The sequence below is a fragment of the Papio anubis genome, chromosome 5 (genome assembly GCF_008728515.1).
Source record: "Papio anubis isolate 15944 chromosome 5, Panubis1.0, whole genome shotgun sequence".
Taxonomy (NCBI): domain Eukaryota; kingdom Metazoa; phylum Chordata; class Mammalia; order Primates; family Cercopithecidae; genus Papio; species Papio anubis.
In genome coordinates this window covers 160,575,638-160,599,949 of record NC_044980.1, presented here as the reverse complement: position 1 = coordinate 160,599,949, position 24,312 = coordinate 160,575,638, and the positions used below count along the sequence as shown (strand labels likewise).

Sequence of the window (24,312 nt, the reverse complement as noted above, 5' to 3'; positions counted from 1 at the left end):
TTTTAAACTAATGTTGAGATCAAGGATATTTATTAGCTTAGGTTCATTCTTTTAGTTTCTTTTAATAAAGCAAAAATTCTTTTTTAAAAAAACCCTGTAATAGTCAGAAAATAAAATTAAAATTTGGAGTGATTATAGTGACAAAGATGTATAATATATTAATTTTCAGGATCTTATAAAAAACCAAAAAATTATAGATAAGAAACAACTCCAAATGCTATGACTTTCAAAATTGCTTCCAGCTGTGTGCAGAGAATTCACTGGCCGTTATCAGAAAGATTACAGATTATTTCTGTCTTTCCTCAAACTTAAGTTATTAAAGTTTAAAATCTATTTGGGAACTTTTTGAAGGGTCAGTATGAATTAGCCCTCCTCTCTGTTCGGTCTCCATGGTTCTTCCAGGCAAGGAAACAATAGCATTTAAAACATACCAACCAAGAATGTGCCTGGAGATAGAGCAGCAAGGCTGTTTCAGAGTCTGGCCAACTCACACACAGCCTTCCCTGTCAACGACATCCCAACCCCTCCATACCCTGACTGACAGGTCTTCTTTCAGGTCACTAAGGTGTATATGGTTTTGGAGAACAGAACCGAAGGTGAAAAAAGGACAGAAGCAAAGGAAAACAAAACAAAGCCAGACCTGGAGATCATTTTCAAACTCTTCCCTCCTCATATAAGTGCTGCCCCTTTTTTCTTGTTTGTTTTTATACATTATTGTTTGCCCCACAGGCATCAAGCTGTTAGTGTGTACAGGAGGGATTAAAGTGAGACTGCATGTTGGATGAAATATAAATTTAAATTATACTTCTGTCAATTTGGAATCAGGGATTGTTTCTCAAGGTCTCCCCAAACACTTAATTTCAAATGAGTCTTCATTTATTACTTCAAGAAAGGCCAAATGCATAATTTATCAGCAGCTTTCAGTCAATATACCCTTATAAGCATGTTTCCCATGAGCCTTCGAGTAAAAATATGTTATGCTAATTCTATTAGTTGGGTACACAAGAGCTATCTAAGAAAGTAAACAAGCTTTAAAAGGAGACACATGTGAACAAAGAAATACCTGTCAACCTACTGCCCAGGGTCAAATTACCAAGGGAACAAGGAGGTGGTAAAGTTGTCTCATTATTTATGCCTAGAGTGTCTCTCCGACTGGAACTCTGAGACACCCAGTGGCTCTGTGTGGTGACTCAGGGGTAAGGTGACACTGAGTGTGACTGTGAGCTGGAGAGGGGACTTACCGGGTCTCCAGTGGCACGTTGCTGTTTAGCACCCAGCTGTCCTGAAGCTGAACGGACTCTGGTGTGGTGGCCAGGTCATTGGGCGCTGGGGCCGGGGCGTGGATCTGACTCCGCCGATTGGTCAGTGAGTTCCTGTTGAGGGAGTTGGCAGATGAGTGGTGATGGGACAGCGTGTGGTTGTGAGGGGGTGGGAGAGGGGGCCTCAGAGTCGACTGGCTGTGGTGGTTTGGAGGACCTGAAAAAAAAAGGAGAAATGACTGTCAGTGCCTGCAGATTCCAGTCTCAGGCACTCTGCAAACCTCTGGAGGAGAGTTTGAAACCAAAGTCTCCAAGCTGACAACTGCTGAAAGCCGCAAGCTAGAGCGACAGGTAAGACTGCAGCAGGCATCCCAGAGTTAGTTACAAATAAATAATCGGCTTTGATTTGCATTTATCCACACACATCAAATGAAGAATAATGAGAGACTAGTTTAGCAAAACCAGGTGGATGAGGGCTGACCAGAGGAATTACTTGAAACATATTAATACTGTAATGAAAGTAACATGACATTCAAGGCTGATCACTGCCGTAGCAAGTCCCTATTCCCTTTCCAGGTAAACTAGTACACTGTACACATTCTTTTCAAAAATTTTATCTTTTGAAGATATTAAGAATATGGCACACTCTACGTCAGGGAGTAGCACCTTTAAATACCTGTAGGGACCAGGCAGGAGGGTGGAGTGGGCTAGCTATGGACTGAGCTGAGGTGGAGAGGCTAGGGGGCAGCCCTCACTCAGCACCAGGTCAATCTGGTCACATGGGAATGAGGGACAGAGCTCAAGGCAGCCGTAATTTCTAGTTTCTCTAGAAAAGCTGGAAATCTGGACTTGTAGATAAAATTTCCTAGTTTTTAGAGATGCTGACAACTCAAAATAAGATTTATATATATGTATGTGTGTGTACACACATATTTGTGTGTATATGTTTGTATATGTATAATATACACAATACATATAAACATCTATCTATCTATCTATCTATCTATCTATCTATCTATCTATCTATCTATCTATCTATCTTTTTTAAATGAGAGTGAACAAAACACACCTATGAGCCCACTCAGCTCAGCAGGTTGCTAACTTCTCTCCTCCGAGAGATGAACCCCGAGGACTCAGTCTCTGGAGAAGGTCATGGCACATGTTTTCAAGCCATGACCCTGACTCCAAATGGCATCCTGCGTTTTTTGAAATAACAAAATCCTCTATCCTTGCAGGAAAAACAAAGGAGAGCTTTCCCTTGGAAAATACCCGCTTGTAGATATCGCTGTCTCTGACAACTCCACACAAGGTTTTCCTAGCAACCGATTCTCAATCTACAAAATGAAATATTTTAAGCATAATGAAAATGAAAGTAGTTCGCTATGCGATGAAGCCTATAATTTCGTTTTAATGGATGCTGAAACATGACTTTTAATTTGTGTCCTTTGAGAAAGTTTATTTTTTGAAGCTTCCAGTCAGGGCTGGCAGCTCACCAGGTGACTGCTGAGCCTTGTCATTTTTGGCCCCTGCCAACTTTAAAAATCCTCAGCCCCTGCTGTCCTGGCTTTAAGAAGTTGGCTCAAGTCATTTAAACAAGCAATTTGACACAAATTTCAACTACTTGTCTCCTTATGTGGCCGGGCTACATCTCCAAAAGGTGTAATCTACATTCTGGGGTTCCTGTGCCGGCTGCAGAAACATTCTGAAGAAAAGACAACATGTCAAGAAGATACTAGGTTTGGAGAGCATCCTGACCAACAAAAACAAGAAGGAAACATACGGAGGAAACAGGTTCCTTGAAGTTTGCATCTCTAGGCTGAAATTACTTGGGTGTTTTTTTTTTTTTTTTTTTTTTGCTTTGTGATGTTTAGAAAAGGACAGTGACAACAAAAACCCAGTGGGAAATACCACTATACAGTTGTATAGATTTTAAATCGTGTCCTCCAAATGAACCTGTAATTCCCATTTTACATTATGCATCAGTGACATTTTAAATATATCTTTGGGGGAGTTTCATAGCTGTAGCAGGCTATTATATTTCCTGGCATTGTTGTCTGTCTAGTAATGTATTATTACATAGTTATTTAGCATTTGTCTGTCTCATATTAGTGGAAAGAGGTGGGAAAGGGGGGGGGTGAAATGATGTAATAATGATCCTTCAGGGATGCTATCCAAGCCCTTCGCACACACGGTTAATGAATTCTCATGCCTTTCTTTCCCCCTCTCTCAACTCGCATCCAAGTGGTGTCATTATTCGCCATTAGTTAGGTAATTACGAGACTTGCTTCAGGAAGATGGAGTGGGTCAGTGCACAAGTGAGAACCTGCCCTCCCCAGCCCTAAGTCCTAACTTTCCATTTCCCTCTGTCCTTGCCCCCCACACTCCCCTTTCCAGACCACACACACTTCTAAAGCACAAAGAGGCCATGTGAAGGATTTAATTCCCTAAATGAGATACCAGACCCTCCTGCTTCCTGTTGATTCACTCTGAGCTAAGTTCTCCTTGTCTACTCCAGCTTGTGTGGCCCTCGTGAGGTCCATCTGTGTTGTGCGTGGGCAGAATTCCTGCGGTTGCTTGTGTGCTTCTCTTCCCTCTGGGAAGAGAAGCTCCGACCTGGGTGCTATGTGTTGTGTTCCAAATAAAATGAATTGGGAGTTTTCCAGTTAACTAGAAGAGATGTCAAGTTCTCTTTTCATTTATCCTAATGAGAAGGCATAGAGCTTCCTTGGGGAAATGGAGAAGGAAGAGTAAAGGAAGATGGAAGAATACTTAATTCTCCACTCACCCAGCCCTCCTATAAAGCAACATGATATTTCATTGCAAATAAATCAAATTATTGACAGCAACAAAAACAAAAATTATCCAGCATTCTCAGTATTGGAAGACATTCTCCTCCTAACTGTTGCTCATTTTCACCACGGCATTGATTATATTTGCTCATTTATCTATCTATCCTGAAGTCATATTTTCCAACAAGGTGCAGGAGGCAGAAGGAAAAGACAATTACAATACAGAGTGGTAAATGTGACCCCTGGGATATATACACAAGAATGTGGGAACATCTAGAAGGGGCATTTAGTTAGAGGTTAGGAGACAAAATCTACAGAACTGGGTTCAAGAATTGAGTCTGCCACTTTCTAGTTGTGTGAACCTGGGCATGCTACCTCATTTCTTTCATTCTCAGCTTACTCATCTGCCAACTGGTGAAAACAGCAGTAACTACCCGCTAAGGTTGCTGTGAAAGTTAGAGAGGAAGGATGAATGTAAAGTGCTAAGCATGCTGCCTGATGGCTGGCAAGTCCTTGAAAACCAAGTGCAGAGAACAGTGATGGGTTCTTTCAGGGATGAAAGGATGGATAAGACATAACCGCAGCTCTCAGGGAGCCCAGATTTGAGTAGGAAAATTAAATCCAAATTTCATCTATCTAGGGCAGATGTCACAGACTGACAGCCCTCAAGCAGAATATTATCAAAAATTCAAAGCTGAGATTTTGCATAGTGTTCCAGATTTCTGACTTCTCTTGAAAGCAAAACCAAACCCCAAATAAGGAGTCTGTATCCTCTCAAAACAACTGGGTAGAGCTGAATGCTGTGAAGGGTGGGGTGGCTTATCTGATTTGCCATCAACCCCAGGGATCCCTGTTCTCTTAACCTAGCTGGCTGTATGCATTTACATTTACTGACACCTAATAGTATGTTTTTGACTCCTAGTTTCACTCAGGTGCCCTGGCATTCGGTGTAAGTAACGTACCTCTAGTATGAAACACCTCTGTTACAACAAATGATCACAAGCAACTTTTTGTATTTCTCACTTTTCACTACAGTCATCCAACACACTTGCTGGGTGGGAAGGTTTTTCTGTTTCAAAAATGCAAACAATGGCTGACAACATGCCTTCTTGCTTTCCGAAAAGTCAAAATACAAGAAAAGCTCTTCTGTAAAGCAACTGATATCTTCAACCTATTCTGATGGGAGATGAATAACTCAGCTGGATGAAGGAAGCCTCATGTCCACTGTAAGTTCCATACATTTATTGGGTTCAATTAATGTGCATATTATTAAGAGCTCTTCTATTACATAAATATGAAATCACATAGTAATGCAATTTAAAGATAAGAAACTATGTAATGTAAATTCTCACACAGTATCAACCTAATCAGTATGCTATTAGTAGACAAAAGGCAACTGTCATTAATATATTACTGCTGACCTGATACTGCACCTGAGGTACCTTCAGTCCAGAACCTGGAATTTATTTTTAGGTGCTGCATGGCTTTTAGTCCTAGGAAGAAGGAACTGTCTTGTTGGCTCTTTACTAAAAACCAGGGGAGGTCTAGGTAAGGCTCCTGGAAAAGACAAGTGAATTTATAGAGAAGGTGTTTCCTGTGTGTTTAAAAATCAAGGGCTTGAATGAGCACTGCTGTTTGTCCTGCTAAAGAATTGTCTGTGCTTCTGTGCTTTTAGATTTTCTGTGGGACAGTTGCCGCCAGTTGATTTTGAGAGGGATGACAGTCACATATCTGTCCTTCCTAAATGCCTACTGGTTGGCAGTGAAACTTGAGAAAAATGAAGCAGTGCCTCTTTGTTGAGTCACAATACCAATTCCAATGAAGTCAGATGTGGGAAGTGAAAAACCTTGGCATATCAACTTTTGTGTTGACTCCATTAGAGTTGCTCATACATCATGGGGAAACAATCAATGTCCATGTTTTAAACAACATATAAAGGGAGAATTTCCGGGGCTCTAAGGAAGAAATTGTTAATAATCGACTATTGTTGTTGCACTCTGCCTAAATAAACAGCTGGAGGACGTGTCTACTCTAGCCAAGGGTCGACAAATAGATGGGGTGGGAAAGCAGAGACAAATTAAACCAGACTTGTCTTGCGCCATAGTCTTCACCAATTTTTCCTGGTGATTAGAAATGATGATAAAATATGTGAAAGAAAAAAATAAAAGTAAGGGCCTGCCTAGCTGCTAATAAATCACTCATTCCTGGGAATGGCATGCCAATGGGTGGTCTTTAACATTTTCAACTCCCTCAGATCCTCAGATGACCAATTAACCACAAACTCTTTGCCTTCTTCTCCTGAACCACCTCTTGGGGCAAGTTACATCTTGATAGCAATTTAAAGATTCTAAAAGAGGAGATGGTGTTGGCAGAAACTTGGGAATCTCTGGTTGATGATAACTGGCACCAGGACATCCTGTTCAAATTTGACCTTGAATTGGCCAGAGGGAATTGGGGGTGATGAATTTCAAGAATAACAGTGTCTGGTTAGACCTAAGGAGGACAGAGTCTATTGCAGATGTTCAGGCTAGTGATTGGCTTTGAATTTCTGCTTGGCCACTGACCAGATGTGTGGCCACTGGAAAGTGATATATTTTTCTTTCTGAGTCTGTTTATTCACTTGTAAAATGGATACAGTAATTTTACTTCTCATACATGATTGTTAGGAGAATCGAATGGAAATATATTTTTAAGGAGCCTAGCACAATTCATGGTACATAGCAAGCTATTAATACATATTATTATGATTATTTGATGTAATTAATCATTCTGATAATAATAATGGCAGCTATAGCAACTATGACTCTGAGGAAAATGATAAGTACCTCCTAGGGCATGGTGGGCCCTACTTTTCCAAGTTCTTTGAAATGGCAGCTCTTGGAGGGGGATATTCAATGAACATGTGGCTGCAAAATCATCAACCTCTGACCTCTCCATCTTCAAATTCGGCCAGCAGGAGGGCAGAGTGACTAAGTGACATGGCCAGGAGCTATTAACAGACAGTCTCAAGAGTGTCTCTCTGAGAGCCCACACAAATAAAACTTGGGATTCAGAAATGCTCCATTTCCATAAACAAAACAGTTGATGCTGATGGTAACAAAATGATAATATTGACCATAGCTGCCATGAGTTAAGTTCTCCTTGTGTGTCGGGTACTGTGCTAAGTGTTGTACATAAATCATTTCAATATTTTCCCACTTACTCCTAGGGTACAGGTCATTTATCATGCCCATTTCACAGATCCAGTAAGTCAGGTTCAGAGGGGTTAAGTAATGCACCAAATGTCATATAGCTCAGTAAGTGGTAGAGCTCGTACATGATCCCAGGGTCTCTTCCCCTCCCAGCCATATGTGAAGGAACCCAAAGCCAGAACACAGGCACACAGGGAGGAAACAGGTCCCCTGACCTTGCTCATATATGCTTAGCAAATACAGAGGAAAACAGACTTGACTCATTTCCTTTGCACATTTGCTTAAATGGCAGAATCCAGTCTTGTGAGAAACTGGAGGGAATCGCCCACCTCAAAGCTCTGCACCACCTCACGGATGCTGCTTGAATCAGGAGAAATAGGCCAGAACAGCCAAACTGCAGTGCAATCTCTTTTCTATGCCTTCCCAAAGGCCATCCCCAAACTTCCTCCACTGTGCCTCATCCCTGGCTCCCCTAACCAGCGGCGTGAGGGGCGGCATGAGGAATGAGCAGCAATTAGGCCTGTCAGGGGTAGAACCAAGGGCACACTCCATCCCAGCTTGTCCTGTCCTGCTCTGACCAGAAGTACTTTGCCAACAGCCCGGGGGTGGAGGGAATAGGTCCAAATCCAGCCTCCTCTCATATTTAAAGAGATTTCCTTATTTGTCTCTAGGTATTGGGCACTTTGGACATTGAGCTTGCTTCCTCCTTCTGTCTTAACACCTACAGAATGACTTATCTCCTAAAGAATGGATTTGCATTTTTTGTTACTGACACACATACGGTATTGCTGGCTTCACGGGGCAGGTGACTTGTCCGTAGTCTTTCTTGGATCTGGTCACTACTATCACAAGCTGCAGCTGCAGCTTTTCCACATTTCAGAGTGGAGGAGAGACAAGAAGGGGGATGAAGGAGTGAGTCAAGGTCTAGCCTCCTCCTCATCTCCCTAGCGGCTGGCTCCAGCTCCAGCCAGTGCCTCTGGCCTAGGTTACACGGTCCTGTATCAGGGGGTTGTCCTTGAAGGAAGCATCCTACTCAGCCTGAACAGAGGGCAGAGAAAGAAAGGGCTTTGCTTGCCTGTAAGGAATGATTTATAGCTCTCTTTCTTACACAAAATATATGACCTCAGAGAAAAACATTCCAAATGTATTCGCAGTGACACACAGATCAACACTGCATAGCGGAACATGGGAATTACAGTCACAAGGAGCAATCATTTGCAGGCTCAGAATCCAAAGTTTTCCTCAGCTCTGCTACCTTCATAAAGGACTAGGGTCTGCAGGGACATCTTAGATCACCTAAGTCCAATAGCTCCCATTTAATAAGCGCCAACTATGTGATAAGCACTCTACATATTTCATCTTATTTAAAACTTACAATAACCTTTAAAGCACTTTAAAGTAGATATTGCTCTCCACTTTAAAGATGAGGAGACCAAGGTGCAGGGAGGTTAAGTAATATAATTCTCTCTCCTTAAATTTTGTATTTAACTGTAATATATCTGTGCCCCCCTGGGTGCTTGCTTTGCACACTGCTTACATTTCTTTTGTAATGCTGAGCACATGGTTTTATATTATTTTTGGACTATCCTGTGCTCTCCACGAGATCATGAGCTCCTCCATTAAAAATAGTCTGTCTCAGTCGTCTGCATATCCCAGCATAAGGCTACAGTGCCTGGTATAAAACTACTGGTGATGAATGAATGAATGAATGAATGAATGAACAAATCATGTCCCTGGGGGTTATATTCAGAGTCTCAGAGGACAGGGATCAGAGTAGATTTCTGCCTCTATCCCTTGTACATTCTAGTTGATTGCTGGAAACAATGATGCCCTCCCACTTAATTCCCTCATTCCTGTTACCTCTAAGGCTCCTTTAACAGGGAGATGGCTAGACACAGAGGGAAGGTGACTTCAAACTGCTCCATCTTTGATTGTTTTTTGGTTGTTTTTCCTGGCACTTGCTGCCTGATCACCTCTTCTGCTTTTTTAAAATAACAGTTTTACTGAGATATCATACAATCCAGCTTTTAAAAGTACACATTTCAGTGTTTCTTTAGTATATTCAACAAGATAGGCAACCATCACCATTATCTAATTTTAAAACATTTTTATCACCCTCAAAGGATACACCATACCATTCAGCAGTCACGGCCCAGTCCCTTCCTCCCTCCCATAGCCTCTGGCAAATGTCAGTCTACTCTCTGTTCCCATGGATTTGCCAATCCTGGACATTTCATGGAAATGGCAATTCCCTCTGTTTATTATAACCACGACATCTGTCTGTTGCAGAGCTCCATCAGAGCCAGTCAAAGTTCAATCTCAAACGGGGCACACCGCCTAGTACTTATAAAGATCTTCCCCTGGCATCCTGAAGCATGTCCCCTGCAGGCGTTTTTTTTTTTTTTTTTTGGCTGACACCCTGCTGCTGTTCATATTTTTCAGATGGAGATTGTTAGGTGATGGCATTTGAGAGCCAGTTGCACATGTGAATGTCTGAGGGAAAGCCTGGAATTTGTTCTAGCGGTTCAGGCATGGCTGTAATCACCTAGCCAGGCACAGGCAGGGACATTTGTGGGAGGGGAAAGGAGAAAGGAGAAGGAGACTCTTGAACAGGGTACCAAGTCAGTAGCTGCCCTTGGGTTAAGAGCTTAATAGTTATTGTGAATTTGGGACCATCCCACCCCAGTAGGGCACGTTCTTACACATGAGGGTCAGAAAGGGATTTTAATCGTAGGTGCCACATCATTTGACTATTGCCCCTATACTCATTCTTTGGCTTCCTAAATCATCAGGAAAGTATTACTTGAGATCAATGTCAACTCCGTTAGCTACTTTCCAAGTGACAAAGACAAAATAAAAAAGACCACTTGAAATACTTGAGAAGAACCCTTCTAAAGAGAAGATTTTATTACACAGTTACGTCTGAGCAATGCCTATTTGAGCATTTCAATAAATCTACATTACCCTAGGTATTTTGGCATCCTCTGGGAGAGGAAAGCCTATCAGTAGAAAGTAATGATTTTGGGTTTTTCAATTGCCCTAAGGATCTTGACAATACTATTAAGACCCATGCACTCCCTGTCGAGAAGTTTAGGAGTGAAATTATTAATATGCCCAGACGTTATGTTGATTGTTGTGCTGTAGCAGAAAATACTCTTTCTGTTATGTGAGCAGCATTATCACTTTCCCAGGCAGAGAATTGCATCAAAAATTTAAACTCCTCTCATTCCAGCTCATCACATAGCTTTTCAAGGTCTTATTGTAAAATAGGCTGGGCAAAATTTGGATATTTCCCTACCCATGAAAGATAATATGTTTTTCAAAGACCAGGCTATTTTTTTTTTAAAAAAAGCCAAACCTCACGGTGGAATTCTCTTCCACCAAGATGCCATTCTTTAGGTCTTTAACTAGATTTTCCTTGGGGTTTATTTCATTCTTTCTTTTTCTCTCTCTTTGAGATGTTTACAGTGCTTTTCCCCAAACACAGAAAGAGGATCAAAACAAAGATAAAATATAATTTTGATTTGAGATTGTGCCTCTGATGAACAGAATAATGGAAACAAACTCTGATCTACACCATTCATTAATACCAAGAGTGGCCGAAGCACACCAGTTAAATGGCAAGGATGGGATAAAGGTTCCTGGAGCATTTTCACTTCAAAGCTCAGCAGAATTATTTACTATCTGGGTGACCTTTTCCCAAAATCTCTCCTGGTACATGCCTTATAGGGCAAGGGAACAAAAGTTTCTCCATACTATATAAACAGAAGCCAGCTGAATGTCAGACCTTGAACTGCATCTGGTGTCATGTCAAGTGACAGTTGATGTCATGGGATGTAAAGACATATCGCTGGAGATATTTTCAGAACCCTCTTTTTGCCTTTAGAATGTACACACATACACATGCATGCACCCAGACAAGTAATTACTCAAGACAATCAAATATCTGAAGAAACATCCACTGCCTAAGATTACATGGCTCAAGTGCTATCAGAGAGAGCACTCTCTGGATTTTGCTCATAATTGTTTACTGGTTTCTTTCAAAGTTGTCTTGGAGTTGTCTTTACCTCCCAATTAAAATAAAGCAGACCTCCCACAGTGCTCAAGACCCTTCTTATGATGCTGCATGAATGATGAGTAGAAGTGCTCCGCTGCTGAGCAGGCCAAGAGGAGAAACCCCTCACCCTCACCTTCAAGATCCCCAGGATGCCACTAACTTTTAGAAAAAACCGGGACCACTGGGAGGCCAGTGTGTGCTCAGCCCTCAGTTTTGCAGTGGGAGGAAGAGGCATTGCCGTTAGGATCACTGGGTCCCACGGTGCTCCACTGGAAAAAAGGATGCCATTTCCAGGGCCTTTTCAGTCTTGAAAATATTGATTTCTCCAGTTTTGCCTAGAGGACTTCTGAAGTTAGACAACCAAAGTTTTGAGGTACTTAACCTCTGTATCCTCATCTGTAAAAGGTGGTTAAGAACAGTTCCTACTTGGTAAAGAGAGTTACATGAGATACTATGTTTAAAGTGCTCAGAAAATGCATTACAAACAGGAGGCCCTCAGGAAATGTCAGCATTTATTTTCCCCAGAATAGGCGAATTATTTATTTATTTGTTTTTGAGATGGGAGTCTCACTCTGTCACCCAGGCTGGAGTGCAGTGGCACCATCTCGGCTCACTGCAACCTCTGCCTCCCAGGTTCAAGTGATTCTCCTGCCTCAGCCTCCTGAGTAGCTGAGACTACAGGTATGTGCCACCACATCTGGCTAATTTTTGTATTTTTAGTAGAGATGGGGTTTCCCCATGTTGGCCAGGCTGGTCTCAAACTCCTGACCTCAGGTGATCTTTTTGCCTTGACCTCCCAAAGTGCTGGGATTATAGGTGTGAGCCACAGTGCCTAGCCTATTTTTTGAGGTGGTGGAGACAGGAGTGACATAGACCCTGTGATTTAGATTTTTGTGTGTGTTGTTTTTAAGAGGCAGGGTCTTGCTCTGTCACTCGGGCTGGAGTGCAGTGGTACAATCATGGCTCACTGTAACCTCGAATTCCTGGGCTCAAGCAATCTTCCTGTCTAAGTCTTCCAAGTAGCTGGGACTACAGGCACACACTACTATGCCTGGCTAATTTTTTCTTTTTATTGGTAGAGATGGGATTTTGTTATGTTGCCCAGGCTGGTCTTGAACTCCTGAGCCCAAGCAGTCCTCCCACCTTGGCCTCCCAGAGTACTGGGAATACAGGTTTGAGTCACTACACACAGCCAAGATTATTATTTCAATGACTTGAAAAACTTTCTGTTGCCAGATACTTTTAAGGTAAATAGCACCTTTAAGAATAAGGGACCTTTTTCCTACTGAGTTATAGTAACTCCAGGCCTTACAGGATATCAAAACAATCAGTGCACTTATATTTCACATTTGCAGTTTAAACACACTAAAATAAAACTGCCCAATGGTGGACAATGTGAAGTGCCTTATACTAGCTTTTTTCCTTTGATAAATTCTCTTGTTCTTTTATTAATTAGCAGAAGGAAGACCTGTGTTTCCTTGAGTTCTGGTAGTCCTGGTAAGCATCAGCCCCCATTTTGCATGAAAAACCTTATAATAAAATCAAGGTTTTTCAAGTTTCTTTGGCTCATTTATGAGATATGCAGGTTGCTCTATCATTGCAATCCACTGTTGAACAATTCACTGACGTCCTGAGTTGTTCATCACATTTAGATGGTTTAAGTCATGAATTAGCAATTTGTTTCTCAGGGCTTCTTGGGTTACTGAAACATTCTAGTATTTATCATCTCAAATGGGATCATTCTTAATCCCATAATGTAGAGAGGGAGTCATCTCTCACGTGAAATAATCAGATTTGGCGGAGAAAATAATTTCCATTTCTAACACTGCCTATCTGACACTTTAATAGTGTAGTCTGGAAAGGCTTCTCGATAAGATGATATTTGATCAGAGACCTGAAGGAAATAGAGAGAGAGCCATTCCAGTGTCTGGGGGAACAATGTTTCAGGCAGAGGGAAAAGCAAGAACAAAGGCATTTTAAATCTGGGACTTGTGTGGTGTATAGGAATTGCCCAGAATATCAGCCTAGGTTCGTCTCTTTCCTGCAGATTTAAGTCTAGTCCTTGAAGAAAATATTGCAAGAAATAAGAAAGACACTGATCTGGATCCTCACTGGCCTCTGCCTGATTTGGAACTGGCCGAGCAGGCTTCTGTTTGAGGCTCTTTGCATTTGCTGTACCCTTGGCCTGGAGATACAGATAATTGAGTAGCTCACACCGTCCATGTCTGCAGGTCTCAGCTCAAATGTCATCTTTTAAGACCTGCCTTCCAAGACAGCATCAGTCATCTTATCCTCCTTCCATTGCTTTCTTTTTCTCTAAAGCACATATTGGCACCCATTTTTAAAAAACTCATTTGTCTTTCTGCAGCAGAAAGTAAGTGCCTTGAAGGCAAAGATGCTATTTTATTCTCTGTTGAATCCCTGACTCTTGGAGTACTTGGTAGACACAATAGATGGTTGTTGAATGAATGACTGAATTAATTAATTAATTATTGACAAATATGGCAAGAACAAAGAAATTGGAGAAATATTCCAAATTCCATCAGAAATGAAAGTATGTCCAAGTATACCGTGGTATCATTTGAGACAAATCTCAAAAGCTTGAACTTGATCAAAGTTCAAGAAGAAAAATTATCATGGGCTTCCTTGCCAAAACACAGCTCTATCTCATGCAAACTGTAGTAATTTTTTCTCTTCCTACAGCAATCCAAACACGACAACAAATGCCTTACCAGCAGAAATCCCCATGGAACTAATGGGAGCAGAGGCCTCCCACACACCCCAAGTGGGAATAGACACATTTCACTTCCAAACTCTGACTAACAGGATCTCCTGTGGCTCTTTCTGCCACCTGAAAATGTTCACTTTTCATCACAAATCTGCTGTGTTAAAGAATCTTTGCTAAAGGCTTCTGACTCAACAGGGTGGGGTGAATCCTGATTCATCTGCGTAGTTGGTGATACAGAAAGGAACTCAGTGTGGCACAGAAAGAGGATGACTTGCTAAGAGTTTGCAAATCAAAACCAAGATATTTGGAATTCTGCTTCTTTCAGGAAGGCTTTTTGGGTTGGATCAGACAAAATCCAATGGCTTCCTCAACCTACGCTGACAAGTATGATGTTTTATAGTTGCTGCGTTCTAGGGCTGATACTGGAGCTGACATCAACACATTATATATTGAAAGACTTTATTTGTTAATTTTTAGCCCACTAAATTGTTATAAGCTTCTCTGATTTATACATGGTGAAATAGAACTTGGATAGAGTTTCCATTCAACAGATTTTTTTTTGTGTGTGTGTGTCACAGGGGTCCCCAGCCCCTGGGCCACAGGCCAGTACCGGGCAGCATAGTAGGAGGTGAGCAGAGGGTGAACAAGCATTACCGCCTGAGCTCCGCCTCGTGTCACATCAGTGGCAGCATTAGATTCTCATAGGAGTGTGAACCCTACAGTGAACTGTACACATAAACATTCTAGGTTGCGCGCTCCTTATGAGGATCTAACTCATGCCTGATGATCTGAAGTGGAACAGTTTCATCCTGAAACCATCCCCCTCTTCCGTGGAAAATTTGTCTTCCATGAAACTGGTTCCCGGTGCCAAAAAGGTTGAGGACTGCTGTTGTATAGAACCTAGAAAAGCCATATGCAGGGAGTTACTTGAGAAAGTCTTTTATATTCTCTGAGAGAAATCCAAAGTGACAGTTTTCTCCACAAGATTCCTTTTGCCTTCTGTCCAATTAAATTCCTTACACAAGAACAGTGACACATTAGCCAAGCTCACTTATGACAAACAATTCTTTTTTTTTTGAGACACAGTCTTGCTGTCTTGCTCTGTCACCCAGGCTGGAGTGCAGTGGCACAATCTCAGCTCACTGCAACCTCCGCCTCCCAGGTTCAAGCAATTCTCCTGTCTCAGCCTCCCGAGTAGCTGGGACTACAGGTGCATGCCACCACACCTGGCTAATTTTTGTATTTTCAGTAGAGACGGGGTTTCACCATGTTAGCCAGGATGGTCTGGGTCTCCTGACCTTATGATCCACCTACCTTGGCCTCAATTCTTAATCATTGATTTGTTCGTTCATTCATTCCTTTATTCATGTCTTCATTTGTTCACATGTTCCTTCATTCAGCAATTAATGATTGGGCACCTACCCTGGGTCAGAGGGCTTTTGGAGGTATAGAGTTCCTGGCCTTGAGGAAGGTAAAGAAAGAGACATGTCCTATGCTGACCTGTTGGGTAAGACACAAATACTTCACCTTAACTCCTTTGTTCCCTTGTGGTTTTTAACCACCAAAATACTTTACTTTTCCATGTATGTTGTTTTCATGTTTCAGCTCATGTATAAAATTTTATAGAGGCTCTTATGACACACTGCTTTGACAATGTTTCACAGATGCATATTGTTAAACTCTATATCAACGCCTTTCCCCTCTCCTCACCCCAGCCTTATCTCCCAAGGCTAAGTCACTATTCTGTTGGGTCTACACATATGCACATCCCAGGTGTGGGATGTACAGGTTTTTTGCTAACACACCATTTAAAGGATGCATTATGGCACACAGAGCAATTCACGAGAATGTTAATTATTACCTATGGAGAGGAATTGTAACATTTTGATTCATTTGTGTTTTCAACTGAATGTGGTATTTATCAACTGTCTTTTGTGTTTAATTCTAGATAATAGAGCATGGCAAATTGGAGTCTTCAATTAAGCACACTGAATACATATGCTGTATTGCTTTCTCTGCAAGTTTCAGAGTCAGAATTCCTGCACTGGGTTCTGAGTTGCTGAGTGGAGACTATGATGGAGAGCAGTGGAGACACGTGACTTTCAGGGTACTCTTTGCACATATGAAATGGAGCAAGACGTCTAGATTTATGAAGGAAAAGTGAAAGAGGAGGATAGGAAGATATGTCACCTCCTGGGTTTCCTCCAATCATCCAGTCCTCACCTCTCTGTATGTCTTTGAACACTCTGAGCACCATCATGCCAGTTCCATGGATGAAACAAATACTCATCGCTCAGCATTTTTCTAATGAAAACACATGCAGTCTGACCAGAAGGAGAAACCACAAACAGAATGGAGAAAAGCAGGCAGGCAAACTTTGCTTTTTTTTTTTTTTTCGTTAACCAACAGAAAATGTAAGGGCTTTCATTAGGGAATTAAAAAAATGACTTATAGAAGACTTATAGAATTAACCAGAAGCAGCTCATGATAAAATACGTATCATGCTAGAAATACAGGTTTTACTTTTCATGAAAGCTAAACACATTGCCATGATGGGAACTCTCACACATTGCTGGTGGGGATGCAAAATGAGATGACCCCTCTGGAAAACAGTCTGCCAGTTTCCCATGATGTTACACTTACCATATGCCCTAATAATCCCAAGTCTAGGTATTTACCCTAGAGAAATGCAAACTTAATGTTCAACCCAAAATCTGCACATGAAAATTTGTAGCGGCTTTATTTCTCATCACTAAAAACTGAGAACAACCAGGTGTCCTACAGCAAGTAAATGAATAAACAAAGTATAGTAATTCATATAGTACAAAGTATAATTCAGGAGTACTATGCAGCAAAGGCAGGCATGACTAGAGTTAATAACAAAGTATTGTGTTGTTGAAAATTGCTGAGCGAGTAGATTTTAAATGTTCTCACTACAAAGAACTGAAGAGTATGTGAGGTAATGAATATGTTAATTAGCTTGATTTAGCCATTCCACAATGTACTTATATCAAAACGTTGCGGTGTATACCATATATATATACAAGTTTTATTTGTCTGTTAAAGAAATTAATTAAAGAAAAGGATGGACTATTGATACACACAAACACTTGGATACATCGCAAAGGTACCATGCTGAATGAAAGAAATTAGTTTCAAAAGGTATAATTTCATTTATGTGACATCCTCAAAAGACAAAACTATAGTGACAAGGACAGATTAGTGACTAGGAGAGACCGAGATGGGGTTGGCGTGTGTAAGTAACTACGAAAGGAAAACATGGGAAATTTTTGAGGTGAAAGGGTTGTCTTGGGTTCCTGCAGTTGTGACAGTTCCAGAAATCTATATTTGTGTTAAAATCTACAGAACTATACACAGTGAAGCCAATTTTACTGTATGTTAACTTTACAAATATAATACAACAATAAAATTAAACATCACGCTGAATGCTAAGAATAGGACAGACTTGCTTCGATCGATGGAGGAGACTTGCTTAGGCAGGAGCTGTTTCAGGCAGAGACATCGAGGCTACTCTGTAACAAACAAGGGAGCATAGCAGCCTGAAAACTTGGCAAATCTGTTTCCAAAATATTTGTCTTGTCCTTAAAATAAAAAGCACACTGGAAAACACAAAAATGGAATCAACCTCTGAGTAAAAGTCCTATTGGCATATCGTTAATCGTTTGTGTATTTACATTCATTTAAATATTGTTTGCTAAAGCTCGTGATCTATTGCAAGCTGTTTAAGAAACTATACTGTGTAAAAAGGAGAATGAATGGTTTCACTGCACAAAGCTGTCGGCTTCTCTACTGACACTCAGCACAATCCATAACCTTGTTGAGACATTAACAGGACTACATTACTCATCACAATAAGATTATTAGTTGATGGGAAACAAATTACAGAGCTTCCCAATCTGCTCTACTTCCTGACTGCATACAAGGTGATTTTTCATGAATGGAAATTGCTACCCAGGAAGAGAAACTTGTTTTTCTTAGGAAATTTCCAATAGTAGAAGGGGTCCATTCTGGGAACAAAAAGTGCAAAGTGGTAAAAGAAAGAAAAAGTTTAAAAATTATTTAGCTAGAAGCCTAAGGGTGCTCACAGCTCGGCAACATATTGGGTAGAGATACAGAACATGAGCTGGGGAAATGGAAAAAAATCATACCTGTTTTGTTTAATGCGATGGCACAGCTCTGCATGTTGCCATGGATTTATTGGAAAAACACCTTTAGGAATGGAGGGAATGCGAAATACAGTGCTGGCAATTTATGGAGACATCTAAAATGACTTGGTCTGTTCTAGTCCCTGTGTCATGAATGCCAGCAACTAGCAGAGGCTTTCTCATCTTTTAGTTCTCAGATCCTCCTGGAGTACCTTCCTAGACCACTCTCTTCCCCTGCAGGTAGAACCAACTTCTCCTTCACCACCTCCAGGAACCATGTACAGATGCTATTTTCCCACCCACCACTCTCGTTCATTACTCTCATTATCCTTTTGCACAAGGGACTGAGCCCCAAGTCCGAGGTCTGTTAAATGACTGAAGGGGAGCTGCAGTAACGGTTCATTAGATCACAGTTTCCAATAGCAACAGCTTAACCTGGCGAAACAGGTGTGGTGTAATTAGCATAGCTGTCTGTACAGCTTTGGCACCTGTGACCCACATCAGTCCTGTCCATCAGCTTCTAGGGGTTTCCTAAATGATGGGGCTGGGAACTCACAGAGAGGAGAGGGATGTACAGACAAATGGCACTGCCTAGGCTCACAATAGGGACTTTGGCTCACAAAAGCTTGTCCCAGGAAGTAGACTAGGACAACATGTGAGAAGTGTGAGAATCCTAACAAGAGTGTCATCAGCACTGACAGATAATTCATGACACTCCATGGCACTAATGGCTCTTTTCACTCCTCCGTTTCTCTCTCGGTTTGTAGAGCAGTACCTTGTCCTACTGCTGTCTAGTTTTCTGGGGAACACTCTTGCCCTGGCTCTGTCCTTGTCCCCTGAGGTGTTCTGACCTTTCCCGTTTGCACTCATGAGGGCACAACTAAAATGCCACCTACTGTTTTGTTTTCCACCCCCTTTCTTTGCTTCTAGTCTCAGAGAAAGTCAATAAAAGCCATCATTCTGCCTACCTGGACGACTCAAGGGCAGTGCAGCCTGCACACCCGTCCTGCCGAACGCGTACTAAGCTAAGCCTCCTCCGTCGCACTGGTCCCTGCTAGCTGCCCGTGATGCTGAGCACACACATGCCAGGCCCTGGAAGGCTGCCCTGAATGGGCTGGAGCCGAGTTTCCTTGTGGGAAGACAGGAAGGTTTGAGCGATATAGGCATGCCCTGAGTCAGACAGGCGGGGTGCTATCTTTGTCTTCCCTCCCAGGGATCACACTGCCAGTCTGGTTAATACCCAAAGGCTCTCAACATGTCTCATTGCTCCAGCCAAACTCCCTCGTCCCAATTTCTTCCTCTGAAGCAGCTTTCATCGTGTTACATCAGTGGCTAGGCTTGACATCGGTACTTGTTTTCCAGGGGAAAACAGACCCTTTCAAGTACTTGCTTTTAAAGATGACGACAAATGGGGATGTCTACACTCCTACCAGGTTACCTTTTGGCCATAAGATGAGGTATGGTCTGAAGCCAAAACCATTTTAAAGAAAATGCTGGGAGAGGAAATTGGAATCTTTCCCCTTCTAGGAGGAGGGATGTCTGGCTTTCTGAGTTAAATGCATTTGTTCCACCCTGTTACGATGCTGCTTTCTCTGATAGTTCAGGGCTAAAACAATTAATGTGATATGCTGCTGGAAATTCAAAACATTTGAAGGTTTAGAACAGGATCGAATGTAATATTATGTGGGCAGGTTTTACTCTTCTGCAAAGCAGACTTTCTCAACCTAACCAAAGAAAGTTGTCCAGGGTAATGTGTGTTCTGGGAGAATCAGTCCCAGTTTAACCTGATTTCTAAAATGGGTTTGATGATTCCAGATCAAGTACCACCTCCTAAAAGGTGTAATCCTAGACGTCTTCACCATATTCATATTTATACTTTTCTGTCATCTCCTTCAGCACATTGTGTGTGTCAAATTCATTTTCACACTTATTCATTAACAATATTGATAATGATAATAATTGCTAACTTTTTTTTTAGCACTTTTACCACCTGCCAGCTTTTGTTTTAAGAACTTTACATAGGTAATGGTATTTAATCATCACAGTGACCATATTGGGGTGGAAGGAGATACCCATTTTACAGATCAGGAGGCTGAGGTTTAGAGAGGGTAAATACCTTGCCTCAGGTAGGAAGTGACTGTCAGCCCAGGCCATCCCATCCCTGGCTCCTCACTCTGGTTGGTCCTGGGTCATGAATGCGCCTTTTTTCACAATTTGTTCATAAATGAATTAGTCTAAATGCATGAACTTCCCAGACAAACCCATCTCACTGTCTACAAGCACTTGATATTTTTATTTTAACCATGCTGTGTGGATATAATAATTCAAAATTGGAAGCTAAATTTGGCTGCATTTTTAAAGAGAGCATAATGAGCACAATTCAACATTTAATTGATGACTGAAAACCTATTAAGAGAAAACATATTGTACTAGGTAGTCATATAGCTGCGTATTTCCTTTTGATTTATTTTGTCTCCATCCTTGAGGTCACGCTGTCAATCCTTGGGTTGTTTCTGGGACTGCTACTCACAACATCACACACCCCTTACCATTTTTGCTCTGCATATCTGAAGTTCTTTTTTTTTTTAAATAAACTTTTAAAAGTCATGTGTTACCAAAGAACAAACAAACACCTAGCTGAAGGTTTAACTAGGTATAGAGCAAATGCCTTCTAAAAGCCATTTTGAGAACTTACGGGGCAGTTTCTGAAACTAATTTCTTTACTTGGGGTTATCGTCCAGAAAGTCAAAGTTGTCACGGGCCTGTCAAGAACACTGACTGTGTTCTGAATTGTTTCTGCACATGATCTTGTTTTCTCAGGTGGAATATAAAATTAGAAGGTGGAGATCACCTTATATTTGAAAAATGAAATCTTGCCACTGCTTAGGCTGGGGCTGCAAAGATATGAACCTTCTTTCCAGGAGTCTAGAGTTTAGCTCTTTTCAATACAATGTGTAGGCTGCTATGGTTGGTGGGGAAGACAGGAGACACTTGGTTTGGTTTTGGGGTTGGCAAATGATGGCCACGGACCACATTCCCCCGAGCTAAGAATGTTTTATACATTTTTGAAGGATTGTGAAAAAGAAGAATATGTGATAGAGACCATGTACAGCTCACAAAGTGAAGCCTGAAATATTTTCTATCTGGATCTTCACAGGGAAAAAAAAAATGCTCTTGGCGTAGTGGATGAGGGAAGGCTTCCTGGAGGAAGAGGTACATGCACTGCCTCATTATTAATTCAACAGGGTCTCCTTCAGTCTTACACACATATGTATGTATGTTTATTATATTTAATATGTATGGTTGAATGCATGAAAGATGAAATAAACAGGCATAATTGGTAGGGTCAATTAGTGTTGACCATGGACAATGATTCGACCCTACTAATTATGCCTGTTTATTTCATCGTTCATTCAAACATACATATACATACAATGAACATACATACACATGTGTGTAAGATGGAAAAAGACCCTGATGAATTAATAATGAGACCGCTACCCTGAGCAAATACAGACTGTGAATCAGTACATTCACTTTAGCTCGTTGAAGACACAACTGAGAAGAAAAGCCACAGGACAAGAAACAACCACCTTTCCTTTCGCAGGTCCCACGTTACATCCACTCACCATTAGTCTGTATGGGACTGAGACCTTCATGATGGAATTGCAGCAAGAGGCGTGGTGCTAAGCAGCCAACAAATGATGCCTCACAGAAGTTAATACTCTCTCCCCCTCCTCCATCTGCAGTCAGACTTCCGACTTACAACTGTTCACCTAGGCAGCTCAATATGGACCTTGGTGAAATCAGCAAACATATCTTCTTTCTTCTCTGGTGTTTTATATCTCACCTACCACTTGGGCTTTATTGAAACAGAAATGTCACACTGCTATCTTTAGAACACTCATAGAGTTTGAGCTAAGAACACTGTAGCTAGTACTCTACACAAGAAAGTGAGGGGATGCAGATTCCATCTCGGAAACAGCAGAAGTAGACACAGTTTCAAAACAGCTATTAATCTGTAATAAGGGAAAAGGCATAAGGGCTCCAGATCTTCCTTCCAACTCCCATCAAAACCAAAGTTAAATAATCCAGCTATTTCTGAAGCAATTAGCAGTATATATTATTTCCCAACACTCATGAACGAAATCATTTTGAAAACCAGTGCTCTTGACACGTTTCGCTATAAAATCAATTACTTTTAAAGGCAAGAAGCTCATTCTCCACCCGGGGAACATATGATACACCACCTGCCTGCTCCAAGAGATGCTTCTTGGTTTTTTTTTAATGGGTTTATGGGTTTGGGGTGCTCTCTCTTCTTGTATTGTCTGCACATTTCAGCAATAAGGAATTTCAAACCTATCCCAATATTCTACGACTATTATATGGCCCAATTTGCAGGCATTTTGAGTCTACACCATCAGGAGACTTTTTATCTTCTGTTATGAATTAGGGTTTCCCAACCCGATATGATCTTAATTATCAGAAGTGCATTCTCACCCAAGTTCAATCTCTGACATCATAATAAAGTACAGTAGCTCCATTTCTGATGAGAAAAAGCTGATTCAGGGTGATACTGTATATATCTGTTTGCATAGCAGGAATCAGGCCTGAATTTGTTTTCCTAGAGATTTTTCATGGATAATATTTTCATTTTCATCAAAGGCAAGCAATTTAAAAGTTCCTTTTGCTGTTGACAATCTCTATAGTTGGAAACTTGGGATGATTACAAATGGCAATGCTTTTCAGGGACAAAGGGTGTTATCTTATTTCCAGAGCTCATAGCATAAGGCATGGTCACAATGGTGCTGCATTAGTTTGCGATCTTCTGTTTTCTTGCAAGAATCAAAGGCAAATAACTCCTCTTGGCTAAAGTTGGCACTGACAAAGTTGTAAACCTTAGCAACTGTATGATGTGCATATATTGCTTAATAAGTGTTTTAAATTGGCCATTTTCTATCAGAGCAAAAACAATAACTCTTTTGGGGCTAGTTTAAATGTCATTTAATGCATTTTCAGTTTAATTCAATTAATGGCACCATGAAAAGAAATCATGCTTTGTTTTAGAAAAAAATCTCTCTTCTCTAGAAAGGATTCATTCACTGTCAGAAATTGGCTAAGGATTAAAAAATTTCTACAGCCTGGACAATGTAGCGAGACTTTGTCTCTACAAAAATAAAAATAAAATGAAAAATTAGCTAACATAGTGGCATGCACCTGTAGTCCCAGCTACTCAGGAGGCTGAGGTGGGAGGATCACTTGAGCCCTGGAGGTCAAGGCTACAGTGAGCTATGGTTAAGCCATTGCACTCCAGCCTGGGCAACAGGGTGAGACCCTGTCTCTAACAAATAAATAAATAAATAAATAAATAAATAAATAAACAAATAAAATTCTAAGAAAAGCTCAGCTAATTCAAATTAAACCATAAGTCAATTGTCAACAGACACTAAAAATGCCTTTTTAAAAAAGATTCTTCATTGATTCTTCACATAGTATCACTAACTTATTTGTTCCTACAGCAAAATGAAACATTTATGTCTAAGCATCCCTAAGCACCTTGATAAAAAAAAAAAATAAGTGTTAAGAAATCTGTATTTGTGAGGATGTGTCTCAGGCCATGTCACGACCACCATTCAAATTACCTCTAAAAAAGCCCCCTCTATCTGAGATAGGCCAAACTCAATTGATCTTTTTTACGTCTCTGGTCTGCTCTGGAAGAAAGTAAAAACTGCGATTTCCCTAGAGTGCAGTAAAGAGATCTGAGCATGCCTCTTCTTTAAGCAATAACCATTAATATGGGTTCCGCTTGTACCAGACATCTGTAATGCTTTGGGCTGTATTTTCTGGCAAGATAACAGTGTTGTCTTGAGAATTGGTGCATGAAGAGGACAGAAGGCAGAGAGGCAGAGCTGAACTGCTCACTTGTGCTCCTATCTGAGGGACAACAACTCTTATCTTGCATGAAAACATAGCCCTGAGCCATAAAGAAAAATTTCATAAGTCTTCCTCTACCAATTTTGTCAGTCTCTATTTTTGCTTGTGGCTCATGGCTGACCTTGATTAGAATCCACTCTCCCATGTAGCAATTCAAGGGAATCTGAAATAAGATCACTGAGGAACAT

General features: G+C 41.1%; 1 protein-coding gene across 6 annotated transcripts in view; it reads right to left on the bottom strand.

Moving 5' to 3' along the window:
- TENM2 (teneurin transmembrane protein 2) overlaps window positions 1-24,312 on the bottom strand; it is a 1,283,414-nt gene that overhangs the window by 311,978 nt on the left and 947,124 nt on the right. For all 6 annotated transcript variants that reach the window (XM_003900492.5, XM_021940242.2, XM_021940246.2 and 3 more), the window contains one exon: window positions 1,242-1,476. In XM_003900492.5, coding sequence (XP_003900541.5) covers window positions 1,242-1,476 — 235 coding nt within the window. The remainder of the gene's footprint in view (window positions 1-1,241; window positions 1,477-24,312) is intronic.